Here is a 17,393-nt window from a genome sequence, read left to right as displayed (position 1 = left end):
GAATTGAAAGCCAGCTTTCAAAGCTGAACGAGGCGGGGCGAGAAGTGCAGTAGAACCACTTACCTCCGTGACGTCAAACATACGCGCCAGGAAGGGAAAACAGCCTATACTGAAAATGGCGACCGAAGAGCAGGTGAAAATCTGTGCAAGCAATCTTACGACTCAGGCAGATCTTCTACACTACATAATTGTCATTTTTGACCGTATAGGTTCTTTAATATTCGCACCCTTGGGCCACGGGGTCATGGGATCATGCGACATCATCAGCCCTCTCCTTTGGAGCCGTATTCAGTGGCAATCCTTTTATGGAGGAGGTGGAGCCCCCCCATCCCCCCCGAGTCTACCTCCTTCCCCAGGTGGATGGAAGATGGAGCGAGTTTGACCAGTCGATCTGCTTTTTGACCTTTTATGGAGGTAAGTGGAGCGATTTAAAGATGAGAATATGTGTCTTTATATTAATTTCCCCCCCCCCCCACTATAAAAGGGCCTGAAGTATCAAAGCTCTCTGCCTGCAGCGGTGTACATAAAACATGTACTTCTCGAGTATTTCATTTTTCTTTGGTGAGCAGTGTCATCAAACATCTCAATAACTCTGGTCATCTGCCTCGGGCAAAACAAATGCGTTGAAATCCTCTAGTGCTGAGTCCTGCCATAGTAAGCAGAAGTGCAATTTTCCGTCCGATTTGCGATCGAATCTAATGGCTTGCAGATACAGCATGAATCGTTTGAACAACCACCATTCCTGTTTGACATTCCCAGTCCAATTTACAGCATTATGATCCTTCACACTCTCCATGCTTCCTGCTGATACTGACTGTTGCACACTCCTGGAACCATGTGATGTTTCTTTTAAGTAAAGAAATTTGTTTTTGTTTTTTTTAAATATATTAACAGTATTTTATTAACAACTCACAACCTCGTGCTGCAGCCATTTTTTTTAAAACCAAGGTGCAGCATTCATTTGCAACTCCCTCCAGTGGTCAGGAGTATCACTTACACTCTATCAACGCACAAAGCATATTCTTTCTCTCTGCCTCGTGCTCCAGGTGCCAAACATCACTCCGTGCTAGGTCGCTAATGTGGACATTGCTGGAAGTGTTGTGGGTAAGGTGTGCACTAAACTGAAGCTGAGCCATAGTACTGCGATAGATCAGTACATGTCGAGAGCCGCACCCCTGAAAGCACAGGGAACCTGTTTGTCTACTATTCGTTAATTAAAATTACGGTGATTGTATCTCAGAGGGATAGAAGTCACTAAGTGAAATCTCACCCCATTAATTTAATTTATAAGCCCCTTATGTTTTGGTGGAAGGAAACTAGAGTGCTCGGAAGAAACCCACACAGATACAAGGAGAACATACAAACTCCTTACAGAGAGCGCTGGATTCAAACCTGGGTCGTCCCACTGTAATAACATTGCGCTAACCGTGCCGCCCAACCACTAACCAGCTGTTCGTAGCTAACTAACAGAGCAACAAGGCAAAACATTTTTAAAAGACTTTTTGACACTTGCAATTTCTGTTGAAAGTTTTAGAAAATCATACTTAAATAGATTAAGTAAAATAGAAATGGTTATCCAAATTGGAGTTGTAGATTTTAAGGAGTAAAGTTAAATCAATAACATTGGACCAATTCAGATGCTTGATTCTGCTTTCGCAAACTATGCCGGTTGCTATATTGAAAAATTCTTCTTTCCTCATTTGTAACTGGTCTGTAGATTCCTTGAGCTTGCATTTACCTGTGCAGCTCAACTAGTCCGTTAAAATCAGCGTCTCAAAAATAAAATAAAAACTGCAGGTGGTGGAAATCTAAAATTTAAAAAAAGAAAATGCTATAAATACTCAACTGATCAGAATACATCTGGGGGAGAGAAACAGAATTAACGGTTTCTCTTTGCACAGATGTGTCCTGACCTGTGTTTTTACAGATCAGCTGGTTGATCACAGCCAAGAACAACAGGAATTCGAAAATGGGGACACACGGTGGAAAAAGAATTAACCAGCCATGGTTTTTATTGCCAACCTTTACTCAGTGGCACACACTAGAAGTATAGGCAAAATTCCACCCATGGAAAACACTATAGGGTCCAGCAGGCCTTTACCTCCATCCTTCTCAAAGAGCCAGTTAAACTTCACCACAATCCCAAGACAGAGCCAAACTACATTCTTCAGGACTTACCAATACCTTTAGCCACGAGACCAGTAGCTGAATCTGGGAACGCGGATGACGTGCGATTATCTCTCTGTCCAGTAGCACAATTATTACTAAACTCCCATCTCTTCTGTTGCAACTGTTGTAGCCAATACCTCATGGCCTGTGCACTAGAAGCCTGTCATAAAGGAAAACAAGGTCAATGCGTCTCATCTTGTAGAGCAACTTCAACACCAACACCCAAGAGCACCAGCTCGGAGATCTCTGTACCCAAAGACAGGTTTCAGGTCACAAAGTTAAATCCAGTCTGACAAGGGGCAATATTTGGTCTTAAAGAAGAGGGCGTACACATGATCCCAACATTCTTTAAATTGTGCTCGTACCATTCAAATTATGACTGGAATGTTCCTCTGCACATCATGTTCAAAATTCCAGAAAGCCAAAGCTCATGAAGGACGGAAATTCTAAATTCTAACGCTGGATTTGCCAGAAGTCTTTGAATGCCTTTTAAAACAATTCTGCAATATGCAGCTGAATTTGGGGTGAAACATTGGGGGATACTCACAACAGAAGATGTGGTGGCCATCATACAGGTCTTGAAGCCCCAACCCTCCTTCCCAATAGACTAATCAAAGTATTAGTTAAAAAGTCGTCAACCAAAGCCAAATAATCTCACCACAGATCATGCGTGATATGAGTACATAGAATATGACAGTATAGTATAGGTCCTTCAGCCCACAATCTTGTGCCGACCTAGGTCTACTCCACACAATCTAACTTATCCCCATCTCACACCCATATTTATCGACATCTGTGTGCCCATTAGAGAAATTGCAGCAATGTTTTTAATTTCAGATCAACCATGACTGCAGGTTGATTTTATTTTAATCAAAGTAATTGTCTAGTTGCCAAACTTTTATACAATACAAATATCTTCAGGCTGCTTATTTTAAGAACTTGATTGGGTGCCTCGAACACATCTTCAGATGACAAAAAGCATAGGAGGTTAATTTTAATGAAGAGAATGTTTAAAAGTCCCCAAACTACCCAAGCTAAATGAAACAGTACAATAAAATATCTGTTCTTAAAAAAAATCGACGTAAAAACCTCTGAAAAACAAAATCCACCCCCATCATAGAAAAGAAACAAGAGCTTATGCCTGCTACAAATGCTTCCATTCCTTCTGTTTGAACACACGATGTTGGTTTATCATGACCCTATCTAGTTAAGATTAATTTATTGATATCTGTGGTGAATTGAGTCTCCTGCTTGATGCAAATCTCTGTTTCACAGACATGTAAATACTTGCCCTTGAAGATGTATTTACACTAAATTTCCCAGAATTGTCAAAAAGGTTATTGAACCAAATGTATTTGTTCACTCAGAAGATACTTGAGGGCCTTTACTGATAAACTCCCTACTTTAAAACACATCTAGTATATTCAGAAACAAACCATGGGCTCAAAGTTTACTTAAAATTCCAAGAGTTGAAAATTTACATAAAATGCTAAACTGAGAACTGATTGTAGCGTTCACGTTACGCAAGCGTGGAGAAGAACACGCACACCAAAGCCTTGGAAAATAAGACTGGTTTATTGTTCTGGCCGTCGCGCTTATATAGGCCTCAAGCGCTGACGTCAGGGCCCTGTGTTATCGGACCACCAGCCTGAGATTGGCTGGCGTTCCCACCAGAGTTCCCCATCTTCCTGCCGTGCAGAGGTCACCTGGCACAACAGCCAGTGTCATGTCCAACCCCCCCCCAAACCAGGTTCACGCATTGGTCGGCTATTTTGAGGGCCGCTCCATGCCTCTGCGCGCAGGCGACTAAACAATACCACACATTCTCCACCCCCCCCCCCACCACCAAGAACCAGCAACTAGGCTATTGTCCATAGCCTTGGGCAGTCTGTCCCTGCGTCATGGGGGAGGAGTTGAGACTGGCTCATTACAGTCCAGATGTGCCAGTTTCAGACAGTCTCCTCCTCACTGCTGATGTTGAGGACGAAAGTGAAACTGTTGTCCCTGATGACCCTGTAGGGCCATTGTAAGGTGTGCGCCGCTTCTCACAAATACATACTGACAAGTCTTTAAGTCCCTGGGGGTGTTATGTTTGCGCTGGCCGTATGGTGGGGGTTGCCACAGGACCAGGGATCCCCCAGTTTCGCCGCAGGTTCAAAGGTTCCATGGGGTCTTCCGGGCATTTGTCGGGTGCCAGGAACTCCCTATGGATGATCAAAGTCTCGCCATAGACCATCTCCACCGCTGAGGCATCGACGTCCTCCTTCAGTGCAGTACGAATTCCCATCAGGACCCAAGGCACTTCATCCATCCAGTTGGGACCCTTGAGGTGCCTGTGGACGGGTTTCAACAACCTATTGGCATGAAGGTGATAAGACATGAAGGTGATACGCCATGATGTGGTAGAACTGTGTCCCCAGAAAGTTAGCCAGTGCTGCCCAGAGGGGAATTGTGTCACCCTGTCTGAGGTTAGGTGCTCTGGGACCTGTAAACTGGACACCCATGTGTCATTATGCCCTAGCGGAGGTTTCTGTGATGGTATCAGCTAGCAGGACCGCTTCCGGCCACCTCAAGGATAGGTCCACTATGGTCAAGAGGTATCTCATACAACAGGAAACCAGTTAGGGCCCCACTATATTGATCTGTACATGGCTGAACCTGCGCCTCACTGGCTCCAAAGACTGTGTTGGGCGCTCTCATGTGAACCTGCACTTGAGGACTGACAGTTCATGTAGGTCTCGGCCCACTGGCTGACCTGTTTACGAAGGCCATGCCAGACAAACCTGGTGGCCACCATTTTGACAGTGGCGCGGATATGGGGTGCACAAGGTTGCGGATGTCATCAAAAACCTGAGGCCTCCATGCAGCCAGAACAATGGGGAGAGGGCTGCTGGTAGAGGCATCGCACAGCAGTGTCAGGCTGATGGGGACATCCTCCACCCTGAGGGCAGAGACGGCTATCCTAGACACAGGGCTCTCAGAGTCCTGCTTCTGCGTTTTGGCGAGGACCACATAGTTAACCCCTTTGGACAGGACCTGTACCTACTTGACAGAACATGGGCTACCATGTTGCTTTTCCCCATGATGGGTTGTATGTCTGTGGCAAATTAGGACACGTGGGGCCAACCACAGGTACTTCAATGAGCTGTTCCAGCATGCCCCCTACTACTGTGCTGGAGGTGTTGACTGTCTTTGGTCGAGGGTGGTGTTGGCCTATGAGTCTTTGGCATTCTGGAACGCCCTTGAGGACTCATCATCCCAAGTAATTTCTTTAGCTTTGCCTGCCATCAATGCAGAGGGGGCACATGAGGCATGTCACTGCCAGTATGAACCTGTGGTATAAGTTTATCATACTGGCGAATTCCTGTAGCCCTTTAACCGTGCGTGGATTAGCGAAGGGCCAGACCGCCTCAACTTTCTTGAGGAGGGGTGTAGCCCCATGTCCATTTATCCTGTGCCCTAGGAAATCGATGGTGTCCAGACAGAATTGGCACTTAGCAGAGTTGATAGTCAGCCTGAACTCACTCAAGTGGGTGCACAGTTGTCTCAGGTGGGTGTTGTGGTCTTTGTGGCTGAGGCTGGTGACAAGGATATCGCCCAAAGAGATGCACGCAAATGGGAGGTCCCGGCCCATCAGCCACTGAAAAGTTTATGCTGCGTTCTTTAGACCGATGGGCATGCGAAGAAATTCAAACAAGTCAAAACGGGGCTATGATTGCAGTCTTGGGGATGTCCTGCGGGTGAACTAGGATTTGATGATACTCCCGGATGAGGTCTACCTTGGAGAACATGCAGGTTGGCAGCAAAGACTTGGATGTGGTGCATGGGGTATCTGTCGGGCGTGGTGTCCTCGTTGAGGTGGGAGTAGTCGTCGCATGGTCTCCAACCCCTTGCTGATTTTGGCACCGTCTCCAGCTCCTCCATTTTCTAAAATTCCTCCTTTAGGAGGCTCAGCTTCTCGGGAGGGAGTTGGCGCACCCTGGCATGGAGCGCGGGGGTCCCCCTCGGACAATACGTGGTGCCTTACCCTGTGCTTTGGCTCAGCTGCAGAGAACTGTGGCACCACTATTGCCCTGATTACAGTCAATCCCCCACACACGGGTATACAAAGAGGAAGATTACAAAGATGCATTAATGGCTGCAAAGATGGGGTAAAAGGGCATCACCTTCCATGGGCAATGGAGAAGAAGGTACCAAAAACCCAGAAGTATTACTCTCAAAACAAGAGCCAAGATCAATGTCCTTGCAGCAGTGCCGCATATTTAGAAGCTTATTGGGCACAAAAAAGGGAACCATTTTAAAATAAAAGGTGCAATATTAATTGGAAACAAGTAAATAGCATTAAAAAAATTCTCTGTAGTCCAAAAGGATGTAGAAAGAGGTGCACGATTTGTTTACATACGAGAAATGTAATTGTTTAAAAAAATGCATAAAACAAGGTTGGAAATTCCCTGCCACGATCAATGATGGGGCAATAACAGAGACCTGGCTGAAAGAGATGGAATGGTTCTGAACATCCCTGGATGCAAGCTGTTCAGGAAAGATAGGGAAGAAAATAAAGAAGTGGTAGTGTTGATTAAGGAGAATATTGACAAACTGGAGGGAGAGACTCCCTCGAACAATAAAGGACAGAATCCATTTGGAATTGAGAAACAACAAGTGAGCGAGCAGTGGAAATGATCGAAGAGGAAATTTAAAGGAATGCTGCAGAGCTGGATGAAGCCACAGAGCAGAGATAAGATTGAACTTTAACAATCCAATAAAGACTCCATAGCAATAACAAATAGAGCAAAAGGAGGAAGGGAACTTCTGAACCTTTTTTTTTTAAAAAAAAGATTAATCACGATTTGTAGTAAATCACAAAATTCCGTCAACACTGTGATTGAAGTAAGAACACAAAATGCTGGAGAACCTCAGCAGGTCAAACAGTGTTTCTTATGTAACAAAGGCAAAGATACATAATGGACATTTCGAGCTTGAGCCCCTCATCAATGTATGAGAAAATGCTGGCAAGCATCCGAATAAAAGGCTGGGGGGGGGGGGGGGAAATGTGTGGATGAAAGAATTGAAGAACAGGAAAGGGGGAGGGGAAAGAAAAGGCGAGCTGGTTTAATGGAAAGCAGTAAAGTCAATGTTCATGCCATGTGGCTGAAGGGCACCCAGCTGGAAAATAAGATGTTGTTCCTCCAAACTACAGGTGGTCAGGGTGGGACAGTACACAAGGCCATTGACAGACATGTGAGTGACCCAGAATTGAAATGGTTGGCCACTGGGAAGTCTCTGTGGGTGCGAACGGAGTGGAGTTGCTGAGCGAATCGATCTCCCAGTCTGTGATCGGACGCTCCAATGTAGAGAATGTCACAAAGGGTGCACTGGATGCAGTAGCTAAGTCTTTTGGATGTACAAGTGAAGCATTGCATCACATAAAAGGCCTGTTTGGGTCCCCGGACCATGGTAAGGGAGGAGGTGTGGGCTTAAGCGTTGCACCTCCAGCGGGCACAGGGGAAGGTACTGGGGGGAGCGATGGGTGGGGAGGGATGAATGCACAAGAGAACTACGGAGAGAGCGGTCTCTGCAGAAAGCAGAGAGGGAAGGAGAGGGAAAAATGTGTCTGGAGGTGGGATTCTGTAGTAAGTGCAGGAAATTCAGGCGGATAACATCTTGGATGCAAAGGCCGGTGGGATGAGGGAGATTCTATGTCTGTTGTATCTGGGGCAGAGGGGACTAGGGCAGATGAGCAGGAAATGGAGGAGATCCAGGTGAGGACTGAGTTGATAGTGGTGGAGGGGAAGCCAGGTGGAGGAACACAAGATTTAGACTATATATGGAAAAAGATATAGATCAGGTAAAATTATAACAGTTACTGTATATACTCCTGTAAAAGTCAACAACAAATAAAAGTCAACCCAATCTATTTGTGTCCAAAAATCTGGTAATGCCTGTAAAGGTTGATCAATTCTTTCACCTCGGCCACCCACCCATTTGAGTTCCCGAAGTCTCCGATGACACAGATGCACCGGAGACTGCCACTGCAGTCAAAAATAATCTAATAGTCAACCCCATAAATTTAATGTTAAAAAAAATTGTCCTCAAAATTTGACTTCTACATGAGTACATATTGTAAATGGAAAGAAACTGTTCTGTGGGAATGGGAACAGATATGGCCAGCGTTCATTTCAATCGAAACTTATCAAGCAGAAGTGTAACTGAATAGTGGGAGACCTTAAGAGTAGTGATACATGGTCTAGGGACATGTAAATCTGTATTTATCAATGAATGCACACTCACCTTATTTCAGTGAAACAAGGGATATGAAACAAATAAGATTGTACTCTGGTAACTGTGGTCTTTATTATTTACCCTGTAGCGGCGGCTACACTGGTCCTGCAATAACACACACAACCAGACGGGTTGAGCTCAATGAGCAGACTAGTTTATTGCAACTGCGGGGCTGCACTTATACTCCCGGCCCGGACCTGGCTGAGAACCGCGCTGGAGAGTGCTGGCATCACCCGGGTGTCACGTAGTCCCCAAGCGCGGGTTTCTGAGCCCCGAGCTGCAAGGAAGGGAAACCCCCCCAACGGCGCCATTTTGGCTGGCTGCCCCGCTGCATGGCTTACAAGTGGGGCCGGTTCGCCTGCCTTGTGGTGAGCAGCCACATAAGCCCCCCCCCTCCCCCAGAACCGGCGCCAATGTCCTTCTTTACCGCGTGGCCTCACTTTTTGGGTAAGGCAACGACCACGGGCTCAGTGGGATAGAGGTGCGCTGGCTTCAGCCTGTCCATGGTAAACAGTTCATGCCTGCCGCCCAAGTCCAGCGTGAACTTTGAGTTGGATCGCTGTATAACCCTGTACGGCCCCTCGTACGGTCGCTGCAGAGGTGCTGCGGTTGGGCCCCACCGAACGAAAATGAACTCTGCGGAAAGCAGCTCGCCAGGAACGTGAGACGGGCGGGTGCCATGCCTGGGTTCGAAGGAGACCAAGCATGCCCTGAGGTGAAGAAGTAATTCGTGCAGAAACCGCTGGGGATTGTGAGGTACGTTGACGAACTCACCAGGTAGTGCCAGCGGCGCACCAGCTCAGCTGATGGCGCCTGCAGATCTTCCTTGGGAGTGGAGCGGATGCCCAGGAGCACCCAAAGCAGTTCGTCCGTCCAGTCGGGACCAGTGAGGCGGGCCAGGAGCGCCAACTTAAGGTGGCGGTGCAGACATTCAACCAGTCCATTGGCCTGCAGGTGATGGGCCGTGGTGCAGTGTAGGTGTATCCCCAACCAGTTGGCAAGCTGTGCCCAGAGCGCAGATGTGAACTGGGCACCCCAATCACTGGTGAGGTGAGCCGGGATGCCGAACCAGACGACCCAACCATGCAACAGGGCTCGGGAGCAGGAGTTGGCAGAGGCGCCTGGCATCGGAATCACCTCGGGCCAGCGAGTGGTGCGGTCCACCACCGTAAACAGGTAACGGTTGCCCCGGGAAACAGGTAAGGGCCCGACGATGTCCATGTGGCTGAACTGTTCCCGGACGTGCTCAAACTCCTGTACAGGCCCCCTGGTGTGCCTGGGCACCTTGGACACCTGGCAATGGGTGCATGTTCTGATCCAGCCCCCAATCTGCTTCCGCAGCCCATGCCATACGAACCGTTCTGCCACCATCCAGACCGTGGACCTGATGGACTGAGGTGAATGGTCGTGGATGTGACGGAAGACCTGCCTGCGCCACTGCTGCGGAACCACTGGCCATGGGTGCCCAAGGAGATATAGCACAGGATGGTGCCTTCGCCGCTCGGAGTCAGGAGGTGTCGGAACCGCAGGCTGGTGATGGCGGTCTTGAAGGCCCTCGTCTCATCAGCTTCCTGGTCCCGGGTGAGCTGGTCAAGTCGAGGCCAGGCATCAGCACACAGATGGTCGGTCGCAAGAGTGCATCGGCAACCACGTTGTCCTTCCCCGTCTTGTGCCGAATGTCAGTGGTAAACTCCGACACGAAGGAGAGGTGACACTGCTGGCAGGCCAACCAGGGATGCTTTGCCATTGTGAGTGGCTGGGTGAGGGGGTTTGTGGTCAGTGAAAATGGTAAAAGTCCTCCCCTCCAAAAAACAGCGGAAATGCCGCACTGCCCGGTACATGCCCAGTAACTCACGGTCAAAGGCACTATAGTTGCGTTCCGGTGGACGGAGCAGGCAGCTGAAGAATGCCAGTGGCTTCCAATGACCATTCTCCTGCTGCTCCAGGAAGGCATCGACCGCTATGGCAGAGGCATCGACAGAGAGTGCCATATGCAGGTCGGTGTGCGGGTGGGCGAACATGGCGACCTTCGCGAGGGCGTCCTTGATGGCCTCGAATGCGGTGCAGGCTTCTGGGTTCCAAGCGAGCGTCTTGTGCTTGGCTGCGATGAGGGCGAACAGCGGCTGCATGATGCGCGCAGCTCCCGGGATGAAGCGGTTGTAAGGGTTGACCATACCCGCGAATTTCTGCAGCCCCTTGAGGCTGTCTGGGCGTGGGAACTCCCTGATAGCGGCGACCTTAGCAGCGGCATAGGTGCTCTGTGGTTAGTAAGGGATTACTTAAAGTGGAATCAAAGGGTGAGAACCACTGGTCTGATAGGATATTGGACGAGGATACTGCCTGACCCGCTGAGTTGCTCCAGCAACTCATTGTTTGTTTTTTTATTTCACTTGTCCATCTCTGAAATTAATAATTATTCAAGCAACCTACAGCAACGAACAGGTAACATTAAAGCACCAGGCATTGCAGACACGTTAATCTTGTTCACCAGCTGGTAGTAAGAAATTGCAGATTTGCTTGCAGCGAAAATAGTAAAAGCACATTATCATTTAAATACACCTTTTAGACAAAATTGTGGCACAAGTTACAAAAACTATGCAATAATGAGGTTTCACACAACCATTTTTGTTATTTACTTACTTTCAGAGGTGATTCTGCAAACATTGACTTGACCATTCAGTTACTGTTGTTTCATAATGATTGATAATGAATTTTAATCTGCCAAAATTCTGAATAGCATTCATTGTTCTACAAGATTCCTTTAGTGTCATGTAACAGTTCAGAACATGTAATATTACACAAAATTGCCTTCTGCTTCCTGTAAGGCAGATAAAGTGTTCCAGTTAGTGTTGCCAAAACTTCTTACTGTAAGGGAACGAGAAGCAAAAGAGAGTCACTGAGTGTCTGTAGATTCGCCTCCAGCCCTCCTACCAACCTAAGCCGCTTTCAGGTGGTCAGAATACCGACTGTGGCTACCTGAAAAGGAGAACCCGGCCAGGAGGAGCACTTACCTAATTCTCCTCCTGTCGGTATATTCTCCGGCTCGGAGAATCCCCCGTTGCACCTAAAAGCAGCAGTGGGACTACGGCCACAGTCCACAGGAGCTGGCGTTCCCTTGGACGTGGCTCTACATTCAGCCGGCACGTTCAGGTGACAGAAGGGCGTATTCTCCGCAGCCACCTGAACGACCCTGCTGCACTCCCCCAGCCGCGTATGCTGGCGCATTATCTGCTTCAGAGCACCTGAAAGCGGCTTGAGACACAGCCCTCAGTGATTTTGCTGAGCAAATCTAAGTTCTTGGGAGTCACTACCTCGGAGGATCTTTCATGGACCCAAAACATCAATGGCATCATGAAGAAAGCGCCTCTACTTCCTCAGGAGTTTGCGGAAGTTTGATTAGATACCAGAAACCTTGGGAAATTTCTACAGAGTATGCTGACCGGCTGAATCACAGTCTGGTATGGGAACACCAACTTCTACAGGTGTACCCGAGGAGAGCATTCTGGCAGATTGCATCACTGCATGGTATGGAAGAGCCAACAGTCAAGACAAAAATAAACTCCAGAGGGTTGTTAACTCAACCTGCGACATCACAGGCACCAGACTTTACTCCAATGAGGACATCTACATGAGGCCGTGTCTTAAAAAGACCTCCACCATGCAGGCCATGCGCAAAAGACAAGCACTCAACGGCACAAGGACAGCTTTTTCCCCATTCAGATTCCTGAATAATCAATGAACCAAACACACTGCCTTACTTTTCGTGCACTATTTTTAAAAATTTACAATAATGTTGTACGGTGGTTATAATATAAACATTTGCATTATGATATTGCTGCAAAACCCTGAATTTCCTGACAATAAATTCTAATTCTGATACCCCTAAGCGTAAAGTCTCCAAAAGGTAGAGGACACAGCCCAGGACATGACAGGCGAAACCCTCCCCACTACTGAGTATATCGATAGGGAACACTGCCATCACAGAGCAGCAGCAATCATCAAGGATACACACCACCCAACACACGCTCTGTTCACCGCTGCTACCACCAGGAAAGAGGTACAGGTGCCACAAGACTAGCTTCACCAGGTTCAGGAACAGCTGCTCCCCCTCCTCCACCATCCGACTCCTCAACAACACACTCAATCAAGGACTCATTTAAGGGCTCTTACTTTTGCACGTTATTGATTTTCTTTGTTCTCTCTGTATCGCGCAGTCAATTTGTTTACATTCGTTGTCTGTTTACAGTTTTTATCTGTTTACATGCTTACGCTGTGTACAGTTTATTTTTGTACTATCAATTAGTGGTAATTCGGCCTCGGCCACAGGAAAAAGGAACTCAGGGTTGTATGTGATGCCATGTACGTACTCCGACAATAAATCTGAAATCCGATTGCAGGGTTTTAAAATAAAACACCTTTGGCTCCTTTAACAGACCGTTTAAAGCCTGTACAAAGCCGGCGGCATTCGGCTGCAGTGCTTCCGCTCTCCTGGGTCTGCACCATCGGCGTCCACTGCCATCGTGGCAGCTCCACCATTTTTCTTGCACTCCCCAAATTTATGAACAAAGGATCATTTAGAGCAAGATGACCTGCGGATGCACAGGCATACAAAATGTTACTGTCTATAAAAATCTGGCTATTACCACGACTGGAATTCGCCCCTCTCCACTCTCATGCGCAAAGTAACCCTTCTTTAAAAACAATCACACTAATCGGGAAACTCCCACAACTGGGAGTTTTGCTATTGTACATTAATTCAAGGTTTATCAAGGCTGAGATATCGGGTGCAGTGGATTCAGGCACCAGGCAGAAACAGATAGTAGTAAGTGGCAAACCATTTAAGGCATCCAAATGAAAAAAAAACAGGTTCCTCAATTAAAGTTTGTTTCTCTTTATATAGCATGGATTTCGAACAATTCTCAAGCACCTGCAGGTCCGACAACTGTGGCCCGGACCATTGGACCAAACCAAGTGCCAAATTCTTTCACCTCTTTGAAAACTCTTCTCATTGCCAACAAAAAGGATCTCAAAAATATTTCCTCAGTTTCCGAACTGATACTCAAAAGCTGCAGATGACAGAAATCTGAAATAATATCAAATGTTAACTCTTTCAAACTCCATTGATTATGCCTGATCTACCTGCACTTAAACCATAGCCTATAGCACAAAAGACCACAGTCAGAACAAATTGGAAACAACTTCTCCACCTCACTAACGATCAACACAGGCCCACCTCAAAGATGCGTGTTTAGCCCACCGCTTAGTGCTTAGCCCACCGCTTAGTGCTTAGCCCACCGCTTAGTGCTTAGCCCACCGCTTAGTGCTTAGCCCACCGCTTAGTGCTTAGCCCACCGCTTAGTGCTTAGCCCACCGCTTAGTGCTTAGCCCACCGCTTAGTGCTTAGCCCACCGCTTAGTGCTTAGCCCACCGCTTAGTGCTTAGCCCACCGCTTAGTGCTTAGCCCACCGCTTAGTGCTTAGCCCACCGCTTAGTGCTTAGCCCACCGCTTAGTGCTTAGCCCACCGCTTAGTGCTTAGCCCACCGCTTAGTGCTTAGCCCACCGCTTAGTGCTTAGCCCACCGCTTAGTGCTTAGCCCACCGCTTAGTGCTTAGCCCACCGCTTAGTGCTTAGCCCACCGCTTAGTGCTTAGCCCATTGCCCTACTCACTTTACCCATGACTGTGTGGCTGGACACAATTTAAATGTGATTTACAAATTGGCACCACGGACATCAGCAGAAATCATAAACAGGAATGAGGAAGTGTAATAGGATGGAGATAAATCAGCTCATTGGGCGGTGCCACAACATCAATCTTGCACTCAACGCAAAGCAAAACCAAGGAGCCGATGGTGCACTTCAGGAGGAAGTCAGAAGAACACGACTCAGTCCTCATTGAGGGCTCAGTAGCGGAAAGGGTCAAGGACTTCAAATTCCTGGGGGTCAACATCTCTGGGGATCTGTCCTGGAGCCTCCATGTCGATGCAATCACAAAGGCCCGCAAGCGGCTATACTTCCTGAGGAGTCCGAGGAGATTCGGTACGTCACTGAAGACTCTCGAAAATGGTGGACCGTGGAGAGCATTCTGACTGGTGCAGAGGTGTCAACGATTGCGCCAAGAAAAAAAACTCCAGAGGCTTGTTAACTCAGTCACGATGTCACAGCACCAGTCTCCACTTCATCAAGGACATCTACAAGAGGCGGGGTCTTAAAAAAAAGCAGCCTCTATCCTCAAGGACCCCCACCACCCAGGCCATGCTCTCCTCACTCCGCTACCATCACAAAAAAGATACAAGAGCCTAAAGACGAAGACTCAGCGGCACAAAGATGGTTTCTTTCCTGCTGCCGTCAGATTCCTGAATGAATAATGAATCACAGACACTGCCTCACTTTGACTTTTCTTTACCTTGCACTATTTTTAATTATTTGGTCAGGTAGTTTATACGAATGTTTACATGATGCTGCCACAAAACAACGAATTTTATGACACTTTCGTGATGATAAATTTGGGATTAAACTTCATTTGCTGCCCCTAACAAACATTTTCCATTCCCCAACACTCTCGACATCTTTCACCCAAACATTTGTGTTGCTCTTTCCGCCCCCTCCTCTCTCCTCCGGAAAGTACCATACTCCATTTTCTCTCCCCCTAAAAGCAGCTATCATCTCTACTCACTCCTCCGGGAGAACACCCCTCCCAATCACCTCAGCTCTCTGTGACCTCTCATTCTCCTCCCTCACCCATGGGTAGATTTCTCTCCTGCCTCTTCCCTCAGTGCGCACCCCATCCCGGTCATCTCAAACTTTTCGGCAATCTCTCATCACACCCCATTCTCACTGTCACCCCTCCTCCCTCGGAGAGCAAACACTCCTCCTGCATCACCTGCCTAGGGCACCCCTCCTCACCCATCCTCTCCTCCTCCCCAGAGCAGACCCTCCCCAGCAACCCCCCCCTCACCACTACCCGGCTGAAACCACCCAGTCATCTCACACTTCTCTGCGACCTCTTGTCAAACCCCATTCTCCCTGTCACCCCTCCTCCCTTGGAGAGCAAACACTCCTCCTAGAACCCTCATCACCTGCCTAGGGCACCCCTCCTCACCTATTCCCCCCCACCCCCCAGAGCAGACCCTCCCCAGCAACTCCCCCCTCACCACTACCCGGCTGAAACCACCCAGTCATCTCACACTTCTCTGCGACCTCTTGTCAAACCCCATTCTCCCTTTTACCCCTCCTCCCTCGGAGAGCAAACACTCCTCCTAAAACCTTCATCAGCTGCCTAGGGCACCCCTCCTCACCCATTCCCCCCACCTCCAGAGCAGACCCTCCCCCAGCAACTTCCCCACCCCAGCACATCCCATTCCCCCCCCCTCAGAGACCACCTTCACCTCCCTGACCCCCCTCCCCCTCTTACTGACCACCTCCCCTTCCCAGCACATCCCATCCCCCCCTCAAGAGACCACCTTCAACTCCCTGACCCCCCTCCCCCTCTCACTGACCATCTCCCCCTCCCCAGCACATCCCATCCCCCCCTCAGAGACCACCTTCACCTCCCTGACCACCTCCCCCTCCCCAGCACATCCCATCCCCCCCTCAGAGACCACCTTCAACTCCCTGACCCCCCTCCCCCTCTCACTGACCATCTCCCCCTCCCCAGCACATCCCATCCCCCCCTCAGAGACCACCTTCACCTCCCTGACCCCCCTCCCCCGTCACTCCCCACCGAGAGCACCCCTTGCCCCCCCCCCCCTCGCCCTGTCACCTTGAGGGTATAGTCCCGACCGGCCGAGCGGATCTCCAGCTGCCCCTCCTCGGCGTCCAGATCGTAGGTGAAGCAGGCATCGGCGATGTCGATGCAGCCGAGCGGGATGGCGTCGCTCGGGCCCTTGAAGTAGTACAGGTGGCAGTGGAGGGGGTCGAAGACGAACCAGCGGCTCTTGAAGCCCTTGAGCGGGCCCTTGCCCGACAGCTTGTTCAAGTAGCCGCACAGCCTGGGCGGCAGGTCCCGGCCCAGCTCGGCCGGGCGCTCCGGGCTCGCCTCGGCCGGAGGAGAGAGCCCTGCCACCGCCGCCTCGTCTTCCCTCATTGACGCGGCCCGGCCAGTCGAGCAGCCACGGTCACCGAGCCGCTGCCCGCTCCAGCCATGGGATCTCCGACTGGCTCACGGGTGGGGGGGGGGGGGGGGGCGGGCGCTGGCCACGGAGGTCCGCTGCCTCGCACTACAACGCCCAGGCTCCCCGGCCCACCGCGCCTGCGCACGACCCGAAACAGCCTCTCGCCTGCCTGGGCTCTCCGCCCCACCGCGCCTGCGCACGACCCGAAACAGCCTCTCGCCTGCCTGGGCTCCCCGCCCCACCGCGCCTGCGCACGACCCGAAACAGCCTCTCGCCTGGCTGGGCTCCCCGGCCCGCCCCACCGCGCCTGCGCACGACACTACACGAAACAGCCTCTCGCATGCTCGGGATCCCCGGCCCACCGCGCTTGCGTACATGAAACAGCCTCTCACATGCCAGAGTTCACACAAATCCTACAATTCCCAGACGCTCCGGTCCACTGCGCCTGCGCACTACACGAAACTGCCTTTCGCATGGCCGGGTTCATACAAATCCTACAACTCCCAGACGCCCCGGTCCACTGCGCCTGCGTACTACACGAAACCGCCTCTCGCATGGCCGGGTTCATACCAATCCTACAACTCCCAGACGCCCGGTCAACTGCGCCTGCGCACTACACGAAACCGCCTCTCGCATGGCCGGGTTCATACCAATCCTACAACTCCCAGACGCCCCGGTTCACTGCGCCTGCGCACTACACGAAACCGCCTCTCGCGTGGTCGGGTTCATACCAATCCTACAACTCCCAGACGCCCCGGTCCACTGCGCCTGCGCACTACACGAAACCGCCTCTCGCGTGGTCGGGTTCATACCAATCCTACAACTCCCAGACG

The 17,393-nt window shown here is 49.8% G+C and overlaps 1 protein-coding gene across 7 annotated transcripts in view; it reads right to left on the bottom strand.

The window, feature by feature from the left end:
- The window catches only part of tbc1d2b (TBC1 domain family, member 2B), a 129,937-nt gene extending 113,173 nt beyond the window's left edge, over nucleotides 1-16,764 (bottom strand). Inside the window, exons 1-2 of one of the 7 annotated variants that reach the window (XM_069902875.1) lie at nucleotides 16,209-16,764; nucleotides 2,179-2,329 (exon numbers count right to left, since the gene is read on the bottom strand). In XM_069902875.1, coding sequence (XP_069758976.1) covers nucleotides 2,179-2,329; nucleotides 16,209-16,532 — 475 coding nt within the window. In that variant the 5' untranslated portion in view covers nucleotides 16,533-16,764. Of the gene's footprint in view, nucleotides 1-2,178; nucleotides 2,330-11,088; nucleotides 11,243-16,208 lie in introns of those variants that run through there. The other 6 variants (XM_069902871.1, XM_069902873.1, XM_069902869.1 and 3 more) reach the window with 6 other exon arrangements.
- Nucleotides 16,765-17,393: the final 629 nt, after the last annotated feature.

The sequence above is a fragment of the Narcine bancroftii genome, chromosome 11 (assembly GCF_036971445.1).
Source record: "Narcine bancroftii isolate sNarBan1 chromosome 11, sNarBan1.hap1, whole genome shotgun sequence".
NCBI classification, from domain to species: Eukaryota; Metazoa; Chordata; class Chondrichthyes; order Torpediniformes; family Narcinidae; genus Narcine; species Narcine bancroftii.
Note: the sequence above shows the minus strand (reverse complement) of the source record. Positions and strands in the feature narration are given on the sequence as shown.